At 42.7% G+C, this 26,947-nt stretch overlaps 1 protein-coding gene across 17 annotated transcripts in view; it reads left to right on the top strand.

Moving 5' to 3' along the window:
- The first annotated feature begins 4,317 nt into the window (after positions 1 to 4,317).
- FNBP1 (formin binding protein 1) overlaps positions 4,318 to 26,947 on the top strand; it is a 136,189-nt gene continuing 113,559 nt past the window's right edge. For 16 of the 17 annotated variants that reach the window (XM_078061888.1, XM_036117048.2, XM_036117047.2 and 13 more), the window contains exon 1: positions 4,375 to 4,603. In XM_078061888.1, coding sequence (XP_077918014.1) covers positions 4,580 to 4,603 — 24 coding nt within the window. In that variant the 5' untranslated portion in view covers positions 4,375 to 4,579. Of the gene's footprint in view, positions 4,604 to 26,947 lie in introns of all 17 variants that reach the window. The other variant, XM_036117038.2, reaches the window with a different exon arrangement.

Below are 26,947 nucleotides of genomic sequence, written 5' to 3'. Positions count from 1 at the left end.
GAAAAGTCTTTAATTTCATTAAGTGATACGATACTCATGAAACATTTAAATCGTTTATAAAATAGAAAGCTTTTGTCTTTTAGTTTCTGGGAAACAATTTTACAAGAGCTTAAAGTTGGTTTCTTATTCTTTGCTTCTTTTCCCTTGGGAATTATTATGTGACCTTCACAGGGTCACATACCAATGGTATCTGTCCAGAAGTTTATAAGGAATAGCTTCCTTCAGGTATTTGAGCGCTATATTGTGCCAGTCATTAATTTGAAATTGAGAGAATTAAGAAAGGGAACGCTAATTACAAAGACTTAAAGTGAAGTGTTTTTTAGATAGTTAACTTTTCAAATTCAGTGAAAACTATCTTGGCAATTATATTTAGGCACATAATTTCAGAGTTTCAAGAAAAGCTTATTTGCATAATCATGATGCTGTAACTGGAAACAGACATGTTGAGTAACAGAACAAGTTATGCCTTCTTCTCCCTGGCACCATTTTCAAAGGGACATTAAACTTGAAGGTATCGACTGAAAAAGCCTGGAGGAGCTAGAAAGAAGACTCATCTCCTAAACCTGACTTTTAACCTCACTATCTTAGTCAAGTCTATTTTATTTTTCCATTTCCTCTAACTTTGCAAGATCCACTAAAGTTTGCCACTAGTAGCTGAATTTATAGTTTGAACCTAATACTATTAATAATATTTGGTATCAGTTTAGAAATTTCCAGAAACCTTATAGAAATTAGTGGGTTAATATTTGCTGGTTGTAACAACGTATGATTACCATTTGTTTTTATCGAAAGAGTTGACAGTTCAGACCAAAAACCTCTAGAAACGGAAGAACCAGAGGTGAAATAGGCGACTGGCCACACATTCAGAAGTCAAATGTCACTTTCATTCTTTGACTTGAAATGTAATTTCTTGGGGCGTGGGGAAAGCCCATCGAGTCTTCTTGCAGAGAGTCATCTTGGAAAAACTCGGCCCTGGCATGTCTTAAATCCCATGAGTTGGAGAAAAACATCAAGTTCACTTCCCCTCAACTTGGTGGCACAGTGTGTAACTTGCTCAGCCACAGGACAGCTGGTTTTTCCTGATTTCATGCACATCTTCATAGACCTTCAGGGGAATTCCACAATCAGGTACAAAAATTGGTTGCAGTTTTAAGATTCTACTCACCATAGACTTGCTACTTTTATCCCACTCCAACTTTTTCCACTTGACTGGTTTCTTGGGTCCTTAGTGAGAAGTCTGAATGCTAAACAAATGGAGAATTTTAAACCAGAAACTAATGGAAGCTATTTTAAAGGAGGAAAAAAATCCCGAGAGGGTCATTATGAATAGTACGTCAGCAGTAGACAACCAATCAGTTAGTTGTAGTTCAGGCGAGCCACTTTGCGACATCAGAAGTGTGTCGAGGATTGTGTTCCTTCGTACAATAAGTAAAAATCCTCCAGAAAACAAGAGGAAAGGAAGAGGAACAATATTGGTGCCCTTAAGTGCTAAGCATTTTACCCATATTCTTTAATCTTCAAAGTGCTACTACAAATCTTTGAAGTAAGTAGCATTATTTCCATCTTTTTAGAGCTCTCCAGCTTTCTGTGCTATCACCAAAGCCAGTGTGCACCTCCAGCTTCCTCATTCAGCCTTAGAACAACCCACGAAGTCCCTGTTTGACCAATGAGGAGACAGAAGCTCAGTTTAAGTTAACTTGCAAAGGTCACACACACATCTAGTAAGTAGTGGGATGCTAAAATCCCGACTTAACAAATACCAAACCTATCTCCTGTAAAAAAGATAAGGTAGATAGATCTATACATCAGAGATCCTGAATGAGATGTTTATTATTTGCTAGCAGCATTAGAATTGTCAAAAAGCCCTGGTAGAATTCTTGGCCTCTAACTACACAGCGACCTGTAAGGGTCTCTAATTCCACATGATCAGACTTTTTGGTGAAAATTTATATAGTCACCCACCGAGATCAGAACTTTGTAAATCAGTGTTCTTCAAATGTTCCTGAGAGGTGAATCAGGTGTGCTTAACCTCGATTGACCCTCTATGTAATTCAAACACTTACGTAGAGAGGGTTCAGAATACCCCCTGTGATAATTGATTCCTAAGTAGGTCACAGTAATTTGTTAATAGTGAGAATTCTTTGTCTTAGAATTATTCCCTCACCATAAGAGAAACGGAAGTAGATTTAGTTCTGCCTAGAAAATACTGTGTTGTATTTTATCTTTCTCCCCGCCCCGCTGGCTTCTCTTTATCCTGTTTGTTTCCATTGCCTTGAGATCAGTGGTGCCTTTTTCCTTTTTTTCTTTTTTTTGAAGATTCTGACATTTTCAAACCTTTTCCAGGTACCACCCAAACTTAATGAAGTTAAAGATATTTGCAGTGTGGTCTAGTTAACCTGGTTCCATATAGTTCTGCTATTGTGGCTTCTAATGGGTTCCTATAACTATTTCCTGCTTACTCACCTTAAAAGGTTTCACTGTCATGTGGTCTTTTTTTCTTCTGCTGTCCCTTCCTCTTCTTTCCCTTCTTTAGAGCAGCAGGTTGTTTTTCCTCCTGATTAGCACATTTTCACAAGTGGTCACTCTGTTTTTGAGAAGTCTCCAAGAATTCAGTCAAGATTAGATCATTGTATTTGACTGGAAAAATATTTAAGTGTTGGCAGGAAGGAAAATTGAGTTGATTACTGAGCAAGGTCTTGTAAGCTAACCTGCATTTCACTTACCATTTCCAAATAGCAGACTAAATTGTGAGGCATTGTTTGAAATTCTGAGCCCTCCAACTCACTCTGGCTATTAATCTGCTTTGGGAGTAAGTGGCTGGCCGTCCTGATTGTTACATATCCAGGAGGCTCTGGAGTAAAGAGTTCTCAGACCGGGTAACAGTGAGAGCAAAATATTTAAACACACACACTAAAAACAAATGAGTAGGGGGAACTTGTAACTGAAAAAACACAGACCAAAACAGTCTTGACAGTTTAAATTTATTGTTAACTGTGCCCAACAAAGGAAGTAGACTTGTAGGTTTATCTGCAAGGGTTTTCAGCTGCACCCTTTCATGGAGGAGAATGATAAACTTGTGGAGGCTGGTGGTGGTGGGGTGGTAGGTATTGGAGAGATGCATCATTGTGCAATATTTCTAAAATGGGGCCCATTTTAGTTCAGAGTTACTCAGAAAAGCCAGTAGTATTAAATAAGAGAGAAAGAAAAGTTGGGGAGAAAGGACGCAATGATTGAGATGAAAGTTGGAACTCCAAAAGTTCAACATATCTTGTTGGAAATATTTGTGTAGAACTTTGGAACACAGAGAAAGAAAAGGGGAGTATCTACTTAAAAATGCATTCTTGGGGTGCCTGGCCGGGGCAGAGCTTGTGACTCTTGATCTCAGGGTTGTAAGTTCGAGCCCCACCTTGGGTGTAGAGATTACTTAAAAATAAAATCTTAAAAAAAAAAAAAAAGTCTGCTCTCAGTTTCCCAACCATGCACCGAGTAACAGGTGCTCATCTCCTGATCCTCACCAGCACAGGGTAAGATGGATAGTTCTCACCTCCATATGGCAGGCCAGGGGCTCTGAGCTTCTAGAGAGGTGGAGTCACTGCCTGAGGCCACCCAGCTAGTACATGCGGGCGGCTGGATTGGAATCCAACACGTTATCTGTGGACCCAGCGTTTTTGCCACTAAGCGGCAACGTGATTTCACGTCTGAGCGTTTCTTGGCCTAACAAGTTGAGAACCACTGGTTTCAGAGATTGAAAATCACTGGTTGTATGCCCCTGGATTCCTTCCCCAGCCGCTCAGAGCTGCTTGGTCGCTCTTGGTCCCCATCTGTATCCTCACCGAACCAGGCCCCACTCCCATCGCGCAAGTCTGCAGGGCACCTGGGGCCTTCGCGGCTGCTAGGCGGTGGGGAAAGAGCATCCCGAGCGAACTCTGGTCGGCTCAAATGGCTGCCAAGGGAAAGTATTGTCCTTAAGTCCAAATTGGTGCTTGGCGAGGTGGAGCACCGGTAATAACAGGGGCCGGCTTCGTTCAAAGGCGAGAGGTTGTTCTAAGAGCAGAGAGTGTGGTCGCTAATAATAAAGAAGTCGGCGGGGAGAGTTCTCCCGGTTCCCGGTCCCGGCCGCCCTCCCGCCTCCCTCTGCGTCCTTCAGGAGCCCTGGGCCGTGCGGGTCGGCCCGAGGGCGCCCAGGAGGAGGGTGGGCCGGGGCCGGGGCCGGGGCCGGGGGCGGGGCGCGCGCGTGCGCGAGCTGTCAGGCCGGCCCCGCCCCCGCCGCGGCCCCGCCCCCTCCCGCCGCTCCTCCCTCGCTTCCCCCTCCTCTCGCTGTCCGGGTATGGGGCGGGCTGGCGGGCGCTGCGGCGAGCGCGGCGGCTGCTTCCTCGGGCCATTTTGCTGAGGAGCGACGGGGAGGAGGAACTGCTGAGGAGACCCAAGGCGAGGAGCGGCGAGCCGGAGGAGGCGGCGGCCGCGCGCGCACCGGGCTTTCCTCGATTGCGGGGATCTCAAGGGGCGAAGGGAATCGCCGGGGAGGGGGACCGGAGAGCCGCGCCTGCCGCGCGGCGCGCCCCTTCCCGCCCCCTGCACCATGAGCTGGGGCACCGAGCTCTGGGTGAGTGAGGGGCCGGGCCCGCCGGGCTGAGGGAGTGGGGGGGAAGGTGCCTGGCGCTCCTGGGCAGGGGGCGCGGGCCGGGCTGCCTCGGTGGAGGCAATGGCGCGCTGGTAGGGGTCCCCGCGGCCTGCGGAGGAGACGCGGGGCTGGGTGCCCCTCATCGGCCTCGGCCCGAGCAAGAGGTGCAAGCCAGATTCGCCCTTTCGAGGCGAGGGGAGCTGGTGTGGGAAGGAGGAGGGGGACGGATCCGGGTCTCCCCGGCGGCCTGAGGAGGGGGCGCAGATCTGGGGCCCCTCGGCGGCCTGAGCTGGGGGCGCGGATCTGAGTCCCCCCCGGCGGCCTGAGCAGGGGGTGCCGATCTAGGTACTCCGGCGGCCCGGGTATGGGGCACGGACCCGTGTCCCCCCACGCCGGTGCTTGGGTAGGGGTCCGGGCTCCCCCCCACGGCGGTCTGGGCAGGAGGTGCGGATCTGAGTCCCCCTGCGGACTGAGGAGGGGGCGCGGATCTGGGTCCCCCGGGCGGCCTGGGCAGGGGCCGCGGGCCGGCCTCCCTCTCCCCGGCGCCCCGAGGCCAGTGTGGTGTGTGGAAAGAGCAACCTTAATCCCTCGGGGCGAGTAACCGACGCGCGGCTGACCAGCTTCGAGGGGGGCGTGGAGGCCCTCAGATTTTCCGGGCTGCGTTATTTGTTCGGGCGCCCCAGCCGCGAGTGCCTAGGGCTGTTCTCCCCGTGGAGGTGCGGGCCGATCTGGCGCTCCTCTCGGGGGCGGGGCGGCCTCGGCCGGGCCGGGTCTCAGGTCTTGGGTTTTGGGGTACAGGGGCGAGAAGTGATGTCTTCCCTCTAGAGGCGAGGACTTTTGACCTGTGGCGGCGCGGGGCGCACTTGCAGTTCTAAAGAAGCAGCTCAGATCCTGGATTTGCGGTGGGGACTGCGGCGTTTGGCCTGGAAGGGAAAGTAATCGGAGTTAGAGGGAGATCTTGTGTGACCACGTTCAGAAGGAGGCATTCGCGGGAGAAATAATTCTTTAACTGCTCAGAGGAAACAGTTTTAAATGGGGAAGGTTGGCGGCGAGGGGAGCCCTCTGAGATCCTTAACCTAGGGCTGCGGATGGGTAAACAGGCAGCGCGGTGTCTGAAACCTCTTGCTGGAAGCTCTCTCCCCGGAGCCGGGCGCCCAGGGGATGCCGAGGCAGTGCACAAGCCATCCCTGGGGAGGAGAGGCTGTGGCTGGTGGCATGGGGCTTGTTTCTCTGCCTTTCTCTGGATTCCCCGGGAAATCACTGGGCAAGGGATAGGCAGTGCAGTGCCGGGGTGGTGGGGGAGGAGTGGATGAAATCTCAATCATTGCACTGAAATGTTCTCAAGATGAGCCATTTCCCATGATGAACTCGGAAAGTGCCTCCTTTCGGAATTCCATTTGTAAAGGGTGTGGAGGAGAAAGTGTGGGGGGGTGGTTGCTGTCTGAGCTGAGGCCAAGAAATCTCACGTCAAAATAAAACAAGGTTAGAGCAGCGATGGAAACAGCGCATCCTCCCTTAATCTTTTTTTTTTTTTTTTTGGCTTTAATTGTTTTTACATAACCGTTTCTTAGGCTCAGAAACAGCTACTGTCTTTGACACCAAAATCCTGAAGGCAATAGCTCCCTTAAATTACAGTGATTGATTTTATAAACATTCTCTGTCTAAAGGGACTCAAGATTTCAGCTGATGTTTACAAATACAAATTTTAAAATAACTGATGGTTTTAAATATTTGTACCTACCTCCTTAAGCAAAATTTATCATTTTAAATGCAGCGTGTTTTTCCTCTTCCATTCCTTCTCCACTCCCTTGGGCTCTTTTTAGCTTATCTGGGGTGGGCGAACAAATCCGAAGTAAATTTTATCAAGATAAGAGAAATCCTGGCACAATTTCTTTTTGCTTGTTCAAGCAAGAGAAAAGGATTGTGGAGGAAAAAAGGCAATATTTTTTAAGTGCAATAGGCGGGGTCGAAGGGACTGAACACAAGGTGGACATTTCAGTGATGTTACTGAATGGCATAAAAGGTGATCAGGAAAGAGAAGGTAGCTTTGAGAAGAAAATGGTAGAGTAGGTCCAATCACCTGCATTATTCTGTACACTTCTTTTAGGGGGTGGAGGGGTGGGAGGGAAAGCAAAGACAATGTTGTTGAAAATAAATAGGAACTGGAATATCTATGATATATGATAGGAAGTCTTGATTTGGTTCAAAATAAATTGGGGTGGGGATGTTGGCAAAACAGGAGTGGTCACGAGTTGGTAATTGTTGAAGCTAGGTGATCAGCATAACAGGGCTCATGATGCTATTCTTTCTACTGTGTATGCTTGGAATTTTTTACAATAAAAGTAAGTGGAAAAGATTTTTAAGGCGGGGTGTGTGTACTACTTGAAAATTTTTTCACTTGGTAAGTTTCCAAGAAAGAACATGTCAGTTAGAGTTTTATATACGCAAATATATGTCAGTGAGGAGTCACGGAAAAAAAGCATTTCACTAGAGTATGGGCTTTTGGGCTTAAGTGGCTTATGGTTTAATAGGGGGAAAGGAATAAACACATTATTTGCACTAATAAAAGAAGTGCAGTATTTGAGTTTTAAGGTGAAATGCCAGGAAGCATAAGGGCAACAAAATGTCTCTTTTCCGCTGCTTTATTTTATTAGTATTTGAGATTTTTTTTTTAATTGGAATAATGAAGGATTCTGAAAAAGAAGCTTCCAGTCCTTCAGTGGTAAGAGACTGGGTGAAGTGCTGTGTTGGGCAGCGCCGGACAGCCCAACGCAGAGCAGTCATTGAGGGTTTTCCTTGAATGGTGGCTTGGACTCTTGCACGCGGGTAAGGAGATAACGATGGGATGCAAAATCCTAAGTTGGTAGAATTCTGTTTCTAGGTGGAGGGAGGCAGCGCTATGGTTTGGATGGGCATGAGTTATTTGTAATAGGTGGTTGCAGCTTTCATAGACCTTCACAAATACCACCAGGTTTTACACATATTTTAGGACTTTAGTCAAGATCTGCACAGGCTTTTAAAACCTACGGGTTTCTAATGGGCGCTTTACACACAAGGCCTGCTCTTAAGGCACGTCCTCCTTAGGTGAAGTAAAACCTTTCTCTCCTTTTTTTTTTAAACATCTCTGTAGGGGTAAACTTTCATATTCCAGGAAACTTTGAGAAATCATGAAATGTCAGGAAGTTAATACCACTATAAAAATGACCTCAAAACCATAATTCGTAATAACTTTATTGGATTAGTTTGTATTTTAATGGAGGCTTTCTATTTTTGTATCAGAAAGTCATAACAAAGTATAAATGGCTGTTTTAAAGTGATTAGGATATAATTAAATAGTTTCTGTACAACTCTTAATACTAGTCCCTTTTGTTTTTACTTTTTTGTGTGTGTGTGTTTTTTAATTTTTTAATTTTTTTTTAAAGATTTTATTTATTTATTTGACAGAGAGAGACAAAGCAAGAGAAGGAACACAAGCAGGGGGAGTGGGAGAGGGAGAAGCAGGCTTCCCGCTGAGCAGGGAGCCGGACGCGGGGCTCGATCCCAGGACCCCGAGATCATGACCGAAGCCGAAGGCAGACACTCAACGACTGAGCCACCCAGGCGCCCCTTTAATTTTTAATTTTAAGTTAACTCCACATTACACATGGGGCTCGAATTCACAACCCGAGATCAATAGTTGCATGCTCTACTGGCTGAGCCAGCCGGGCTCCCCCCCAAACCCATGCCCTGCGTATTATTCCCTCTTAATCAATTCTTAATTTTTTTATTGAACAACTACTGTGTGCAATATACTGATCTAACTCATGTTATATACACTGAAGGATATCTACTTATTTTGGTGAAAGCATATAAAGTAGGTTTTAACTCTAGTCTGCAAAATCAGAGTCAAAAGAGAGATTTATGTTTCTAAGATTAACCAAAATGCATTTACTCAAGCCTTTGTTACAAAAGGTAATGTTAATAGCGTAAATTGATTGCACTGACTTGTTGAAATTGTGACTGGTCATTGGAGAAATGGCCGAGCAAGAATTTCTTACATTTGAATGTTTTTTGTTATTTACTTAGTAGAGGGAAGTGACAAGTTACCGAGGTTTCACTTCAGCTTTTTATTCACATGCTCATTAATGCGAAGAATAAATAAACCCACTGGAAATTTTAGCTTTCCTCATAATTATTCTAATCTTTGCCGCTACCAAATGACCAAGTGACAGCACCTAGTTTTGTGGTCTCCCCGTGTCCTCTCTGACATCTTCATTGCTTTACTTTGGTGCCAATAAGAAACGGAGTAGCCCAAAATATCAAAAGCAAGAAAGCAAGCAGAGAGATTTTCTAACCTGAGTTTCCAGGACAATGCCAGGCATGCGATGTACATTCCACAGTATGTTGAATATGGTGATATTGATTGCGGTGAGCCCTTTTTAGAGGTAGCAGTGGAAGAGTTATTTACCAACTCTACTGAGAACAATGCCTGACTCATAGTAGGAGTTCAGTAAATATTTATTGAATAAACGAATGGATCCTTTTTTCCCTTTTGTTTTAATATTTGCTTTTTTAAAGTAATGGGAGGGTAATTTTAACACCTTTCTGCCCCTTGGCAGTTGTAAACATTTTTGATAACTCTAGGCACCGTTTTTTTTTTTTTTAGACTTTATTTTTTAGAGCCATTTTAGTTTCACAGCAAAATTGAGTGGAAAGTACAGAGATTTCCCATATACCCCCTGCCCACAAATACGCACAGTCTAGGCACCTTTTTTACTTTTAAAGTAAGGCTTGAAGATTTATCTCCTTTGCCGTTCATGTTGCTTATGCCGGCTATGTATGGGTATGTTTGATATAAGAACACTTTACAGTGAGTTAAAATTGTAAACTAAGGGGGCGCCTGGGTGACTCAGTCGTTAAGCGTCTTCCTTCGGTTCAGGTCATGATCCCAGGGTCCTGGGATTGAGCCCCGCATCGGGCTCCCTGCTCAGCGGGAAGCCTGCTTCTCCCTCTCCCTCTGCCTGTTGCTTCCCCTGCTTGTACACTCTCTCTCTGTCAAAAATAAATAAAATCTTTAAAAAAAAATTGTAAACTAGGCATTATTGATTCTTTCTTAATCTTGGAGTAATTGACTTAATAGTTCCAGGTTTGGGAGAACGGTTACCTCTTCTTACTGTAGAATGCTAAACGTAGGGCAGGATTCACAGCTCATAGCTCTTCTGCTTTTTGTTTTTAACAATTCAGAGATTTCCATTTGAGATAAAACATAGCAAGACCAACAGGGGAGACATTCATTCCTGCCAGATCTGTGGTGAGTGGAGCAGAATTGCCTCAGAAGATAGGCTAAGTGGAGTTTAATTCTGTCATCCCTGCCTTGCCATTAAAATAGGCTTTGCACCACCTTTTCTGGTTAGTAGATATCAAGCAAAACATGGGAGGTCTGGCAGTCTTGATTCACTCATCAGCTTGTTGCCTTCACTTTATACTCTAGACATAATCCTGAAAATTTGTGTAAACTGCATTTTTGGTCAGTAACACTGTATTTCAGGCACTATAACGGAGTTTTGTAAATGTCCGGGCTTACTGGGTGACCACATTATAACTCTTGCTTTACATCGGTGCAACACGGAAAATGCTCTTTGGAGGACTATTCAAGTATCATCCACTTCCTAGCTAAAGCTAATATTGTGTTTCCTGCAAGTATTACTCATACTTGTTTCATCAACACCACCCACATTTAAAAACAAGGCTTTATTTTGACACTTAAAAATTGCAAGCTACCAAGAATACATGAATGCCCTGGGAAATTAATCTAATTAGATTTTAGAATGTGGGTGTAAAATCTTCTAGAATTAGTGTTTATAATGAAGTATTTGTTTCCTTTTTTAGTAATATGTACTCATACTAATTTCAGGCTAGTAATGCATCTAGTTAAAATCTGGGGCATCTGGCTGGTTCAGTCAGTAGAACATATGACTCTTGATCTTGGAGTCATGAGTTCAAGCCCCATGTTGGGTGTAGAAATTACTTAAAAATAAAATCTTTTAAAAAATGTTAAAATCATAAAAGGCCAAATATGTATATTATATTAGAGAGTTAGTTGAGAGTATACAAGTTGTGTTTTTTTTTTTTTTTGAGAGTATGCAAGTTTTTAATATTGATTAATCATGGTCTTCCCATTGGGCCAACTTTTTTTTTTTTTTTAAGATTTTTTATTTATTTGAGAGAGAGAGAATGAGAGAGAGAGCACATGAGGGGGGGGAGGGTCAGAGGGAGAAGCAGACTCCCTGCCAAGCAGGGAGCTGGATGTGGGACTCCATCCAGGGACTCCAGGATCATGACCTGAGCCGAAGGCAGTCGCTCAACCAACTGAGCCACTCAGGCACCCATTGGGCCAACTTTTAACTCATAAATCTCATCCAATTTGTAAATTCTGTGTTAAATTTATGGAAAGCTTAAACAACTTCAGTTGTTCCATACTAGAAATAGATTTAAACCACCACCCCCCCAACAACAAAAAGATGAAACTTCCAATTTCTTGTTGCAAAAGTTATAATACCTGTTCACATTTAAGCTACAATATCACAATAGCTATATTGTGTGTTTTTTCAAATATAGAACACGCCAGTCTAGTAATTAGAATGAAGGTTTTACAAAGAATTAACTCTTAGAGTAACATCTGTGATTTTAGTGTATAAAGTTCAGCAGGTACAGTCCCCATTTGTACTTCTCTGCCCTCTTTATGGGTTATAAAAGTAGAAATAGCTTCTAAATTGCATAAACTCTATAGTTCTTGTAATAGTTTCACATGCACCATGCCTTATTGCTGTACACACTGTTGAGTAGTTATCATCCACGTTGCTGATTATTGAGAGCTTATCATGTCCCGTGTGCTGTACAAAGTATTTTCCAACCATCATCTCATTTATTCTTCCCAAGAATCCAGTGAGGTTAGTACCATACATGCCAGCATCTGGGAAGAAGATGCTGAGAAGGAGTTAGGAGTGCAAGGTTTTATTGGGAAGTAATACACACCTGTGACGAGAAGAGGGAGGAAGTGTGATTGGGAGAGGGAGCCACAGGACCAGGATGCAGCCTGAGAAAGTCTCTACCAGCTCCAGCACAAAGATTACCTGTTCAAGGAATCTTACGTTGGACAGAAATGGCCAGGCTGCTGTTGTGCCTTGCACGTTCATTGGCCAAGGGCCGCCCCGAGAGCGGTGTGACCTTGGCCTCCATCTTTCTCAGTCTTTGGTTGGTGTTTGCCACAAGAAGACCATGACCTTGGCTCACAAGATAAGGCAGACCCTAGAGTCTGCTAACTATTCTCCTTGCAGCTGGGCAACGAATTCTTTCTGGAAGGGGGACCTGAGTGGCACATCTCTGCACTGGCTACAGCCACACCGTTAACGTCCCCTTTTATAAGAGAGGAAATTGAAGCTCAGGAGGGCAAAGTAGCTTGGCCAAGTTCACAGAGTAGGAAGTAGAGATTCAATTCCACATCTCTGGGATGTAAGAGCCCTCTTCCTCAGACTTTAACATTTTTTTAAGTTCAGGGGCCCCTGACCGGCTCAGTTGGTAGAGTGTGCGACTCTTGATCTCAGGGTCGTTAGTTGAGCCCCACGTTGGGCATAGAGATTACTTAATAAAAAATAAATTTAAATAAATTTAAAAAATAAATATTTCTAAGTTTTAATGCCTTCAAAAATATTGTTGTTGTTTGAACTTTTTATTATGGACATTTTCAAACATACTTACATTAAGTAATATTATGAGCCCTTATATACTCATCATCCAGCTTGAAAGTAATCAATATGTTGGCGTTCTTGTCTCATCTTTTTGGCTCCACATGGTGTATTTAGAGCCCTTGGTTTTCTCCACCACGTGTTGTAATGCTAACCTGCTACCTCACTTTTCTAATGTATCTTTTATTATTTATTTATTTATTTTTAGAGAAGGGGGGGCAGAGGGAGAGAGAGAATCTTAAGCAGGCTCCATGCCCGTTGCGGAGCTGACCCTGAGATCATGCATGACCTGAGCCGAAATCAAGAGTCTGGTGCTTAACCAACCGAGCCACTCAGGGCCACCTCACTTTTCTTTTTTTTTTTTTTAAAGATTTTATTTATTTATTTGAGAGAGAGAGAGAGAGCACATGAGAGGGGGGAGGGTCAGAGGGAGAAGCAGACTCCCCGCCGAGCAGGGAGCCCAATGCGGGACTCGATCCTGGGACTCCAGGATCATGACCTGAGCCGAAGGCAGTCGCTTAACCAACTGAGCCACCCAGGCGCCCGCCACCTCACTTTTCTGAGGAATCAGGCAGAAAACCAAAATTCTTCTGCCCATCTCTTAAAATATGAAAACAGGAGAGAACCCAATTGTTAAGTGCCCAGTGCACATTTATTAGAGGATTTAAGTGTATCCTTTCATAGGCTAACAAGGACCGTGTGAGTTTAATAGTTTTCTCCATTTTATAAATGAGTCTCAGAGCAGTGAAGCTACTGACCAGACTCATCAAACAACGAATGCTAGCACTCGTGCTACGGGTTTTGGGTTGGTTGTGTTGTGTTTTGTTTTTTGTTTTGTTTTGTTTTGTTTTTCCTGACACTAGACAAATGTAGTTTGAAAAGTGCATCTTCTGTATTCGTAGCTTGCAAGCCCTTTTCTACCCATCACTCACTCATATTTCTCCATCAGTGATGTCGGTTTTGCTTTCTAAAACCTTTGCTGTTACTCATATTGAGAAGCGTTGAGAACCAGTGACTCACAGGGCTGACTACTGCAGCCCCAATGGAAACTGTTATGAATGAAGCATATATTCCAGCAGGTGTCTTCTGTGTGTGTCTAGTGATTCACTCATTCTTTCAAATCCAAAGTTACTGTTTTTCCTTTCCAGTTTAGAGAGATTAATTTGTTGTTGTTTTTAAGATTTTATTTATTTATTTGACAGAGAGAGGGAACACAAGCAGGGGGAGAGGGAGAAGCAGGCCTCCCGCCAAGCAGGGAGCCCGATGCGGCTCGATCCCAGGGCCCCAGGATCATGACCTGAGCCGAAGGCAGATGCTTAATGACTGAGCCACCCAGGCGCCCCTAGAGAAATTAATTTGTAAAGGTATTACGAGTAAGGTCAAGTTTCTGATTTTGTTGTGTTGCGAAAGTATGTCTTGCTGTAAAGAATTTTTGTTGTTGTTGTGGAAAAGTACGTTTTTTTTTTATTAAATTGGGACAGAATGAAGAGGTTCTAGATATTGACCATTTGGGGGTGCTCTGGCTGTCCCATGCAGCGCCTTCAAAGTTTTGGTTCTTGGGGACTAAGAAACAAAAACATTTCCCCTACTACCTACAGCAAAAGAAAACGTGGCACCTTTAAAGGGATCTATTCCCTTTATACTTTTGTTTGCACAACCAAAACTGAGAACAGGTTCCTGAAATGCATTAAAATACCCAACAGGTCCTTGGGAAAATGGTGTGGGCGTTGCCACACCATTTCTGCTCTGCGGAAAGCCTGCTTCTCCCTCTCCACTCTCCCTGCTTGTGTTCTCTCCCTCTCTGTCTCTCTCTCTGTCAAATAAATAAATAAAATCTTTAAAAAAAAAAAATTATAAATATAAAATGCACTCCAGGGGCACCTGGGTGGCTCAGTTGGTTAAGTGTCTGCCTTCAGCTCAGGTCATGATTCCAGGGTCCTGGGATCGAGCCCCACGTCAGGCTCCCTGCTCAGTGGGGAGTCTGCTTCTTCTTCTCCTTCTCCCTCTGCTCTTCCCCCACTCGTGTTCTCTCTCTCTTCCAGATAAATAAATAAAATCTTTTTTTAAAAAATGCATTCCAAAACACTAACCATACTAATATTTAGCAATATACTTGAGTCTACTTAAGTATAATTTAAATGTTACCTGTCCAGGGGAAATAGTTCTCTTTGGCTATTATTACCACATTTTTTTAAAGTTATTCTGTGATTGGGGCACCTGGGTGGCGTAGTCGGTTGGGCATCTGACTCTTGGTTTCATCTCTGGTTGTGATCTCCGGGTCGTGGGATAGAACCTCTTCTTTGGCCTCTTCTTCTTCTCTCTCTGCCCCTCCTGCTCATGCTCTTTCTCTCTCTCTCAAATAAATAAATAAATCTTTTAAAAAATTTTTAAAAGATAAAGTTATTCTGTCATATCACAGGAAAAAATTGTAACTATATATGTTAACTAGACTGTGGTGATCATTTCACAGTATATACAAACAGAATCATTATGTTGTATGTATGAAACCAATAATGTTATATGTCAATTCTGTTTCAATTTCTAAAAAAAGTTATACTGAAGTCACATTATGTCCCCCCAAAAGCTGGATGTTTGCTGCTTGAGACCACAGTCTGATGAATTATTCTACATATCGGCTTAGTTTGAGTTTGACTTCTACTTAGCAAAGAAAACTAAGAAACTTAAAAATATCTGCCTTAGGATGGACATATATGGAAATGCCTGGCAATGTTTGGGCAAAGAAATTTGGATTTTATCAGTGTGTTTGTGCATATAAAATATATTTTTCACCGTGACTTTAAAATTTTTGGAATTAAATTTACTTAGCCTTAAAAGTAGGTTATCTAGTATTATTTGTTCTAGTTCTATGAAAAATGTTGGTATTTTGATAGTGATTGCATTAAATCTGTAGATTGCTTTGGGTAGTATGGACGTTTAAACAATATGGGACTATACCAAAATAAAAAGCGTTTGTACGGTGAAGGAAACCATCAACAAAACAGAAAGACAACCTACTGAATGGGAGAAGATATTTGCAAATGATATATCTGATAAGGGATTAATATCCAAAATACATAAAGAACTTGTACAACCCAGCACCAAAACCCCCACAAATAATCCACTTAAAAATGGGGGCAGAGACCTGAACATTTTTCCAAAGAAGACATCCAGATGGCCTACAGACACATGAAAAGATGCTCAACATCACTCATCATCAGAGAAATGCAAATCAAAACCACAAAGAGATATTACCTTACACCTGTCAGAATGGCTAAAATCAAAAAGACAAGAAAGAACAAATGTCGGTGAGGATGTGGAGAAAAAGGAGTCCTTGTGCCCTGTTGGTGGGAATGTAAATTGGTGCAGCCACCATGGAAAACAGTAGGAGGCTTTTCAAAAAATTAGAAATTGAATTACCATATGATTCAGTAATTCCACTACTGGGTATTTACCCAAAGAAAACAAAAACTCTTAAGTAGGCTCCACGCCCAACATGGGGCTTGAACTCATGACCCTGAGGTTAAGAGTCGTCTGCTCTACAGACTGAGCCAGCCAGCTGCACTGAAAATAGAAACTCTAATTTGAAAAGGTATATGCATCCCTATGTTTATTGCAGCATTATTTGCAATAGCCAAGATATGGACACAGCCCAAGTGTCTACCCACAGATGAATGGATAAAGAAGATATTATATATATATATATATATAATGGAATATGACTTAGCCATAAAAAAGAATGAGATCTTGCCTTTGCAAGAACATGGATGGACCTAGAGGGTAAAATGCTAAGTGAAATAAGTCAGAGGAAGAGATATCATTTGATTTCACTCGTATGTGGAATTTAAGAAACAAAATAAACAAAGAAAAAAAGAGAGACAATAAAACAGAATCTTGAATATAGAGAACAAACTGATGGTTGCCAGAGGGGAGGGGTAGAGAGATGGGTGAAACAGATAAAGGGGATTAAGAGGACATTTATCCTGATGAGCACTGAGTAATGTATACAAATTATTGAATCATTATATTGTATACCTGAAGCTAATATAATGCTGTATGTTAATTATACTTAAAAGAAAGATTTCTCATTTGTACGATGAGGATTTAATCATTAAATAAAGAGAATAATCAAGTTTCATTAAAAAAAAAAAGGTTATCTACTTGCATTGTTCAATTTTCAAAAGATACTAAGGTGTGCATGAAAAATTTCATCCTAGGATAGATTTAATTCTTTTTTTTTTTAAAGATTTTATTTACTTATTAGAGAGTGAGCATGAGCAGGGGGAGGGGCAGAGGGAGAGAGAGAAGCAGGCTCCCTTCTGAGCAGGGAGCCCGGATGATGGATGACGTGGGGCTCCATCCCAGGACCCTGAGATCATGACCTGAGCTGAAGGGAGAAACTTAACCAACTGAGCCACCCAGGTGCCCTGGATAGATTTATTTTCTAGATTGCTATTACTGTTTTTGGTAAGAGGATTGGTGATGTAGGTGGCAAATAATTATGACTTTAGTATGTAAAAGAAGAAACTAAACAAAATTATAAAAATTATATCAAATGATACAGATGTGATGTGTATGATGGAGACATCCATATTTTGTCCACAGTACCTATTTTTTTGAGCACCTACTAAGTGCCAAGACATGGTTCTTATCCTCAAGTAGCTTGTAATCCCGTAGGGGTGTAGAAATATAGACAAATCACAGTACAGTGTGACAAGGACTAAGGTCGGGGTAACTCCACGGGAATAGGTACACAGGAATATAACTCAGTTGAGGAAGAAGTGGCATCCATGTGGAATCCTGAAGGACTAGCTAATTACACAGGTGAAGCGGTGCCAGGGGTGGGGTGGGGGTCAGGTTAGGAGGGTGATGCAGACAAAGCCTTCCAGGAACAGGAAGTAAATGGTATGTCCAAAGGTCCATACGTGTAAGAGGACATGGGCCTGGAGAATGAGCAGAGCACATCAAGAGGAGCCTAAAAAGGTAGACTGAGGTTGACAACTATATGAGCACTGTGGATTTGCCTTGAGGACACACGATAGCCTTGAAGTGAGGAAAGCAGGTAGCCACATGGTCCATTTTGTAGTCTCCTTACTGCAGGGTGGGGGTTGGACAGAAGCTAGATTGCAGTAGGCCCTGCTAGGTTAATGGGCTGATTGGATTCATTGCACAGGTTAGAGTACAGAGCACCCCCTAGTTTTATTTTTATTTGGGTGGCATTAGGGTAGAATTAATTGCTAGGGAGCCTTGGATGCCTAGAGAAGATCTAGCAGGGTGAGTCTTGAGTGGCGAGCCAGGGGATTGGGAGGATGAGGCCAATTCACCACTTTGGCTTGTGGGTTAAATAGTATGTCAGCCTCAGGTGTTTTTGTCCTTCAGTTGGGCACAGAACCAAAACCTACAGTCACTTCTTTCTGGTGCTCTCTTTGTTTCTGCTCTGGTGGTACAATCGTGACAGGGTTTGGCCAAAGGTCTCTACCTCAGCTTTATTAAGCTAACAGATTTGGGATTTTCAGTATGCCTGGAGGTGACTTACCCTAACCAAATTCCCAAGACTGATGAATAAGCTGAAGTGCAGATTTTAAATTTATAACAAGAAGTATATCCATGAAGAGACAAGCTGTTCATATTTGCCGATCTGCATGTTTTCTCCCTATAGGCTAATCCATGTGGAAAGCTAAATTCTATACAAAGTTTCTTGGAGAGCATCAAATCAAAATAGATTTGGATGAATTTAATGGCTTGTGACACCAAGTCATGGAAACCTAAGGCCTCTATCTCTTCTGGAGGGATAGATTTGCGTTAAGGATAGAACAGAGTCTGTTTCATACATGTTATATAGATGATTCCTTTTTCTTTAATCTATTCTTTCTTTAGAGAGTCTACAGCGTATTTAATTATGTTTAGACCTTTTTAATTCTAATCTCTGTTCAGTCTTGCATTCCTGAGATTACATCCAGTTCATCAACTTCTCACTTTACAGCATTTCCCAAACTGGCAAGTCTGAGAATCTGTCATTTGAAAAGCTCTCCTAGGTCATTCTGATGTGGCTCGGGCAGCACTATTTAACACTTTGATTCCTTCTCGTGCATTCTCAGTTTCTGCTCGTTTTAATTCTTTATAAGAAATGTAAAATGTAGCCACATTTCGGAGCTCCTTTCTTACCCTGCCAACGACTTACAACAAACGACCGTTCTAAGATACTCTTTGTTCTTTGTGGTTCTCTAGTTGTGATTTACTCAGGTACCATTAAATCATCATTAATTCATTCAGCAAATAGTATTGACCTCTTACTATAGGCCAGACATTATTCTAGGCAGAGGGAAAATGGCAGTGAAACAAAACATAAAAAATATTGCCCTTATATGTGATCTTATATATATATATATATATATATATATATATCTTTTTTAAAGACTTTTTTTGTAAAGATTTTACTTTTAAGTCATCTCTACACCCAATGTGGGGCTTGAACTCCCAACCCAAGATCAAGAGTTGCATGCTATACTAATGATGTAATGTATGGGGATTAACATAACAATAAAAAAATTAAAAAAAAAAAAAAAAAGAGTTGCATGCTCTACCGACTGAGCCAGACAGGAACCCCTCTTTATAATATATCTGATCATGATAAATGCAAGGGAGAAAAATAAGGGTGTAAGATACTGGGAACTAAAGGATTAGGGTTGATGGGGAGGAGAACAAAAGTATTGTGCTGGACATCTTTGCAAGATGCCTATTAGATATTGAAGTATATTTAATGCTAAGTAGATAGTTAAATATATGCATTTGGAGCTCTGGGAACGGGTCCAGGCTGTTTGGGTCTGTTTGGGTCAGATTGCCCAATATATGTTTGGGTAATCAGAAAAACTAGAATTAAAATGGTAAAATTCTGAGCTCTTGTTACAGTGATATTCTTCCAAGTACTCTTTTTTTTTAAGTTTATTATTATTATTTTTAGTAATCTCTGTGCCAAACGTGGGGCTTGAACTCACAACCAGAGATCAAGAGTCGCATGCTCCTCTGAGCCAGAAAGGCGCTCCCCTCCACGCACTCTTATTTAACTTTAGAACTCCGTCACTTAGCAAAACTGTCATAATACCCTGCCCTTTTGGGCAGAGGCTGTTCTGTTTGCTGAACTGCTTACCTTACTGAGAATCATTATGTGGAACTTGTTTTATATCGGGAGAAATGTAGACTACTAAGAGTTGATTGGTTTTGTAAATTGTTATAAGAGCACAATAAACAGATCTTGAAGCTTTGATATGCTTAGAAGTAAAACTAATGTACCATTTCAAAAATGAGAAAAATAAAAATAAATGGCTACTGATGGGCATTCTGTTTTTGGTAATGATCAGAGAAGTTAATGTCACACATGCATCATTTTAATAGGGTTTTGCCGATGGTCTAATAGGGTAGACTCTACCTCTCTGAGAGCTTGCTCTGACATTTGGAGATGAATAGGGAATGTTCAGAATTATTCAATTCACACCTTGTTGACTGAGATCTCTATTGTACCTGATATTGTTTAATTTTCCTCTTTCTATTTCTCAGAGATAGTTTAAAATTGGTAATACTGGATCATCAAGTAAAATCAGCTTTGGGGGGAGCTCTACTTCGAATGGTGACAGACTCTGCTTTGCAAAGATTGTCACAACAGTATCACACATTCTTTACTTTTTTTTTTTAAAGATTTTATTTATTTATTTGACAGAGAGAGACATAGCGAGAGAGGGAACACAAGCAGGGGGAGTGGGAGAGGGAGAAGCAGGCCTCCTGCCGAGCAGGGAGCCCAATGCGGGGCTCAGTCCCAGGACCCCGGGATCATGACCTGAGCCAAAGGCAGACGCTTAACGACTGAGCCACCCAGGCGCCCCCACACATTCTTTTAAAAAAAAGAGAGACTTATTTATTCATCTGAGAGAGAGCATGAGTGAGGGTTAAGGGGGGAGGGGCAAAGGGGGAGGGAAAAGCAGACTCCCCGCTGAGTAGGGAGCCCAACGCAGGGCTCTATCCCAGGACCCTGAGATCCTGACCTGAGCCAAAGGCAGACGCTTAAACACATGTTCTTAGAATGTGACTCCTTCTGTTCAGAGGAAGGAGAGGGCTTATGTCCCCTCCTCTTGAACCTTGGCAGATCTTTGGACTGTCTTGACCAACAGGGTATGGTGAAAGGGTCGCCCTATGATTTCCATGGCAAGATCACAAATATGGTGTGCACTTTTGCCTTATTCTTTCCGGGATGTTACTCTTAGAACCCAGGATCACCTTGTTAGGAAGCCCAGACAGTCCATATCAACAGACCATATGAAGAAGCCAACTGTAGAGGTTCCTGCTGACAGCCCAATTGAGGTCTCAGCTAACAATGAGAATCAGCTGCCGGCCATATGAGTGAAAGGCTTCCAGATGATTCTAGCCCTCCACCATCGAGTCCCCACAGCCTTTCAAGCTTTTTCATTTGGGTCCCCAGCCAGGGAGGAGCAGAGATAAGTTGTCCCTGTCAAATAGCTGACCCATAATAAAATGGTTCTTTCCCACTAAGTTTCAGGGGTGATTTCTTTTACAATAATACCTGGAACAATATCCTTGGATGTCATAGTAGATAATAGTAACACTGCCCTTTCTCTATTTATTCAACAACAGGACTACCGTGTAACCTCTTATTCTACCCTAAAGAGAAAAATAAGATTACTTTCTTTTTGAAGAAATCCCTCAGAATATGAAATTGAGAAGGGGAAGAACGTTAATAAAAACATTAAAGATAAATTTTTATACTTATTTTCTCTGAAGGTGATGGAATAGGAAACTGAGAAGCTCTGACATGAAGACTTGTGGGAAAAAAGAAACTCCTTAAATAGTTTGTTCTAAGGTTCTCATCACAAGATTGTGCACTTTGAATACAATGATTCTGTGTCATTCTTTATGGTCATAGCCATCCACCTGCGGAAGAGGACAGCTCATTGCGATTCCCTTTTGTAAGAAATCGTTTTGCCAGTTTTTCTCCCCCAAATCCATCTCGTCTTTGAAATGGAAGCCATGCTGATCCACTTCAGAAGTCTTGTTTGAGGAATATCAAATAAAATGTGAATTTTTCTAGAGTTTCACTTTTGAAATCCAGTCAGTGTTCTGGAGGCAATGAATTTGCCAGACTAAACCTAAACATACGGATCTAATTCTGTCTCTCCTACTCATTCACTCTGCGTCTTCCGTCTCTGAGTGAGGGACTTGGGCTACATAGTCTCTAACGGGTGCTTATTTAAAAATTCCTCTATTTTATTTTCACAAGACTTCTACAACTTAGTGTGCAGTATTGTTTGAGAGTTCAGGTCTGGAATCAGACTGCTTGGCCCATAGCCTGATCCTAACTAGCTGAATAATTCTCGGCATGTCATCTAAGCTCAGTTCCTTCATCTATAAAATGGGGATAATCATAGTGCCTACTTTACAAGTTCAATGAGAATATCGAGTGAGTTAATGAATAGTTAAGAGCAGTAAATGTCTGACACAATGAGCTATATGAGCATTGGCCATCATTAGTCACCTTATGTGCTGCTGGTTGTGATGATATTTCATTCATGTTTTGAATCTCATGTCCAAAAGAAACCAAATGGGCATTTCCTTATTTGGGGTGTAGAAGGGTATAAACTAGACTGTGCGACCTCAAGTCCCTTCAACTCCAGTGTTCTAAGGTAACCTGAGTTCCGGGATCGACTGACGCTGAGAAAGTTGTCCTAGGAGCACTAATGCATCTTAAGTGCAAACGCATCAATGCCAATTACCGTAGAGTAGCTGCTTCCAAGGCTAGGAACTCCATTGAGAGGTTTTATGTATAGTTCCCACACTAGCTCAAAGAAATGCTAATAATGTTAATAGGAGGTTTGTAAAAGGTTCAACAATTCCAAAAGTGACACATAAATAGAATCATTGGACACATTCCTTAAGTTGTCAGGCACTCTGTACGTGGATTGAATGTCGGGTGTGACTCCATATGCAAAAATATCAGGGACTGTTTTGCTCAACAAGAACTTTTTGGCCGAGAAATCTGAATGGCTTGTTTATTTGTCACTTTGATAGATCAGCAAGTAAATAAGGGAGGTAAATAATACCATTCCAGAAAGACTTTCGGTAATCAGGTACTTCATTTCTAGATAAAAATATTCAACCACCTAATGGAGAAGAATGCAGGCTGATGGCTTCGTTCTTCTTCACTTTCTGGATTTCTTTGGCTATGAAGCTCCAGTAATTGTCTGAGTCCATTAGAGGAGAAGAAAACCCTCAGGAGGAGTTGCAAGCAGTTGGCTGAGATAAAAAATGTTTCTGAAGACCTCCCAGCAGATCTAGAATTTACCTTTGATTATTTAAAAAAGATTGAAAACTCTAATAAAGTCAGTTGCAGAAATGTCAGTCGTGTTCAGTGAGGTATCACCAATATGTGATGATCTATAAAAAAGATCTGTTTGAGGCACAGACCCCATCCAGATCCCATGGCTGGAGTGTTCCGGCTGGCTGTTAAATGACTGCCAAGGTAGGCCACGCTGAAGATGACACTTACCTTGATTTCTCAGTGTGGCAGAGACCAGGATAGCTCAAAGGGAGATTCAAGGGTACTGTTGTATGCACTATTTACTTGGTAGTCTTTGAACTGTGGGCCAATCCTTAGGGACCAGGCAGTCTCATATGGGGTGAAAATAAAGAAAGCAAAGGAGAAAAGACAGAACCTAGGGGGAATGTAGGATTTGCTAACGTAGATGAAAGGCTGAGTTCAGGGAAATTGGGTAAAATGCTAAATGCCCAGAATAAAAAAAAAATGACCCATCCTTTGGATACTGTAGGCAGCTCCAAGGGTGCTATGGGGAGAACACTTAGGAACCTGGATTGCCTAATACAGACAGAGTGGGTGAGTCTCAGACCAGAGTGCAGACCTAACAAGGCCCCAACATCCCAGAGTTACAGCTAAATTTAGACAACCCCTAGCACACTGTCTCTTCCAGCCGATTGTGGTTTCTCATCCTTCAGGCAAGCCAGCCTGCTTGTGCCCCAGCTCCTACTGCTTTGTCCTAGCTTTGCCCTCTGCCGGGAATGTGCCTCTCCCAGGTAGCTCCCTGGTCCTTCCCCTCCTCCTTCTAGCCCTACTTGCAGGCAGTTTCAATGACATCCTTCATGTAAGTTACACACAGAAATGAACTCTGACCCAGGTCAGCATGCTGGAAGTCTCTGTTAAAGATGCAAAACTGGGGAAAAGTTGTGACCTCGTAAGCATGACTTATTTCTTAATTCTTCATGTATTTTTTTTTAAAGGTTTTATTGATTTGACAGAGAGAGACACAGCGAGAGGGGAAACACAAGCAGGGGGAGTGGGAGAGGGAGAAGCAGGCTTCCCTCAGAGCAGGGAGCCTGAAGCGGGGCTCGACCCCAGGACCCTGGGATCATGACCTGAGCCGAAGGCAGACGCTTAATGACTGAGCCACCCAGGTGCCCCAATTCTTCATGTATTTTTGAATAAGCAGCTTGTGCTCATGGTACATATTTCTCCCAGTCACCCCTTCCCTTCCCTAGAGGCAGCCACTGTTACTAATTTCTTGTATTAGAAAGCTCACAAGTATTTGTAAATAAAAGCCCTTCTCTATGCCATTCACACCTTTCGTACCTTCCTTTTTATCACTTACATTATCTTGGTGTTCTCTTTTCCTTTAGCTGCCTCATTCTTCTTAATGTAACTGTTAATCTTTTTTTTTTTTTTTTTTAAAGTAAGCCCTAGACCCAAAGTAGGGCTTGAACTCATGATCCCGAGATCAAGAGTTGCATGCTCTACTGACTGAGCCAGCTGGTAGCCCCAAAAGTATCAATTCTTTTTTTAAAAACCTTTTTTTTAATTTTAATTTTTAAAGATTTTTATTTATTTATTTGACAGAGAGAGAGACACAGCGAAGGAGGGGACACAAGCAGTGGGAGTGGGAGAGGGAGAAGCAGGTTTCCCACTGAGCAGGGAGCCCGATGCGTAGCTCGATCCCAGGACCCTGAGACCATGACCCAAGCCAAAGGCAGACGCTTAACAACTAAGCCACCCAGGCGCCCCAAAAACCTTTTTTTAAAAAAGATTTATTTATTTAGGGGCACCTGGGTGGCTCAGTCATTAAGCGTCTGCCTTCGGCTCAGTTCATGATCCCGGGGTCCTGGGATCAAGCCCCGCATCGGGCTCCCTGCTCTGCGGGAAGCCTGCTTCTCCCTCTCCCACTCCCCCTGCTTGTGTTCCCTCTCTCGCTGTCTCTCTCTGTCAAATAAATAAGTAAAATCTTTTTTAAAAAAAAGATTTATTTATTTATTTGAGAGAGGAGAGAGAGCATGTGCACGGGGGGTGGGAGGGAAAGAGGGGCAGACAGAGAGAGAATCCTCAAGCAGACGCCCCACTGAGCATGGAGCCTGACTCAGGACTCGATCCCAGAACCCCGAGCCCATGATCCCAGCTAAAACCAAGAGTTGGCTGCCCAACCAACTGAGCCACCCAGGTGCCCCAAAAGTATTATGGATGTATTGAAACTTATTGTGGTCATCTAGATTGTTTTCAATATATTTCCCTATTAAAAGTAGTACAGTTTAGGGGCATCTGGGTGGCCCAGTTGGTTAAGTGTCTGACTTAGGCTCATGTCATGATCTCGGGGTCCTGGGGTCAAGCCCTGCGTCGAACTCCCTGCTCAGCTGGAAGTCGGCTTCTTGCCCTCTCCCTCTCCCTCTGCCCCTCCCCCTGCTCATGGGTGCATGCATGCTCTCTCTCTCAAATAAATAAATAAAATATTTTAAAAAAATAGTACAGATTAATAGTCTCATATGTTGTTTTGCATGTGTTTGGAGGCTAGACACCAAGAACTTAGATAGGCCAAACCACCCTCCGAAGAGGTCCGAACAGCCTGTGCGCTCTCTACAGCCCCCCTGACGTGTGGCCGACTGTTCTGCTAATCAGTGGCTAAAAAAGTGATGTTTCGATGTGGTTTTAATTTTCATGTATCTTTTCAAAGTTTAAGAACCATCTTCTTTTCTGTAAACTATTCGAGTCCTCTATTCAATTTTCCATTTAGGTGGTGACGAGCAGGATGCGAATGTGGTTTAACAAGTGAGCACACTGCTAAGAGGCTAATGCAGAATGTAACGCAGAATGATCTCATTTTAGGTACTGGCAGAGTAATAACTCAGAAAAGAGCGGCTAGATTAAATCTAATCTCCAGGAATGTTTTATGAACAAAACAAGCAGGCTTAGATAAGAGCTTCTCCCTCTCTCTCTTTTAAGTTTATTTATTTATTTATTTAAGTCATCTCTATACCCAGTGTGGGGTGCAAACTCACGACCCCAAGATCAGGAGCTGCATGCTCCTCCGACTGAGCCAGCCAGGTGCCCCGAAGAGCTTGTCTCTTTTAACACTATACCATTCTACACTTAGACTGACTACCATACCTGTGTCCTTTTTTGTCATACCTTTACTGAAAAAAAAAATCTCCTAAGACAATATTTATAACTGTATAACTTGGTATACAATAGCAGTTGTATTTCTAAAAATTGAGTTCATTCTTGGTATAAAAAGAAGAGCACAGCTATTTGACATTTTTATTCTTGAGGATATTAAAACAGAGCATGTTGTTCTATGCTTTTAGACCCAAAGCTTTGTAAACTCTTAGTAAAAATTTGTGCATTTCCTAGTTGTAATCATGTAAAAGATGCCTGATTAGTACACCAAGCAGGACTCTTCTTTTTTTTTTTTTTTTTTTTTTTAAGGTTTATTGAGCGATTTACTGAGCGATAGCAAAGTAAAAGTAAAAAGCTCCCAAGGAGGGAGGGGACTCAAAGGGGTTGCCACTGGAGTTTCTAAGTCTAGGGCTTTTTCTGGGCTTGTTGGCTGGCTGTTTTAATCTGATCAACCCTCCCTGCACCTGTCATCCAATCAGGTTTTTGTCCTATGAGGAAGGGTGAAGAGCTCCTTCCAGGGCAGTGTAAAATCCTTTTAAGAGTGGTTTCCTCTTAGGGTGGGGGCCCCTTGTCCCTGCCTGCCTGCCTGCCTTCCAGTTATCCTTCATCATTCCGCCCTCTGAAGAGGTAACCCTAACTGCTATTGGGGGAAAAGGACAATGACCTATTGTAGCTACTTCCTGCTGGTTAGGGGTGTTGGATGGGGCAGCAGTCAGGGTTCCTCTAGTCCCGATCTATCGAGGGGTCCCCTGTAGATGTCTGGTTTGACTTCCATGTGGGGCTCCATCTGAACCACCACCATTTGGAGTTTGTTGACCTTTACTGGTTAGTTGTCCTTAACGATGGTGGATATCCTGGACGAGCCCCCAAAAATGTTGCAGGATTTTTTTCTCCATTGGTGCCTGTGGTTCTTGGTCATACCACTTCGAAGAGTGAAGAGGTAGACCAGACGGAGTGGTGGGCAGCAAAGCAAGGTTTATTGAGCAATTTATTGAGCGATAGCAAAGTGATAGTACAAAAGCTCCCAAGGAGGGAGGGGACCCGAAGGGTTTGCCCCCAAGCAGTACACTTAACAGTAAAAGCAAGATACTTCTTCAATGTTATTTAATATCTGTACACAAGAGACCTAATGGACGATTTATGGGCCCT

The sequence above is a fragment of the Halichoerus grypus genome, chromosome 14 (genome assembly GCF_964656455.1).
Source record: "Halichoerus grypus chromosome 14, mHalGry1.hap1.1, whole genome shotgun sequence".
NCBI lineage: Eukaryota > Metazoa > Chordata > Mammalia > Carnivora > Phocidae > Halichoerus > Halichoerus grypus.
The sequence above is the reverse complement of the archived record's forward strand: the minus strand, read 5'-3'. Positions and strand labels throughout refer to the sequence as shown.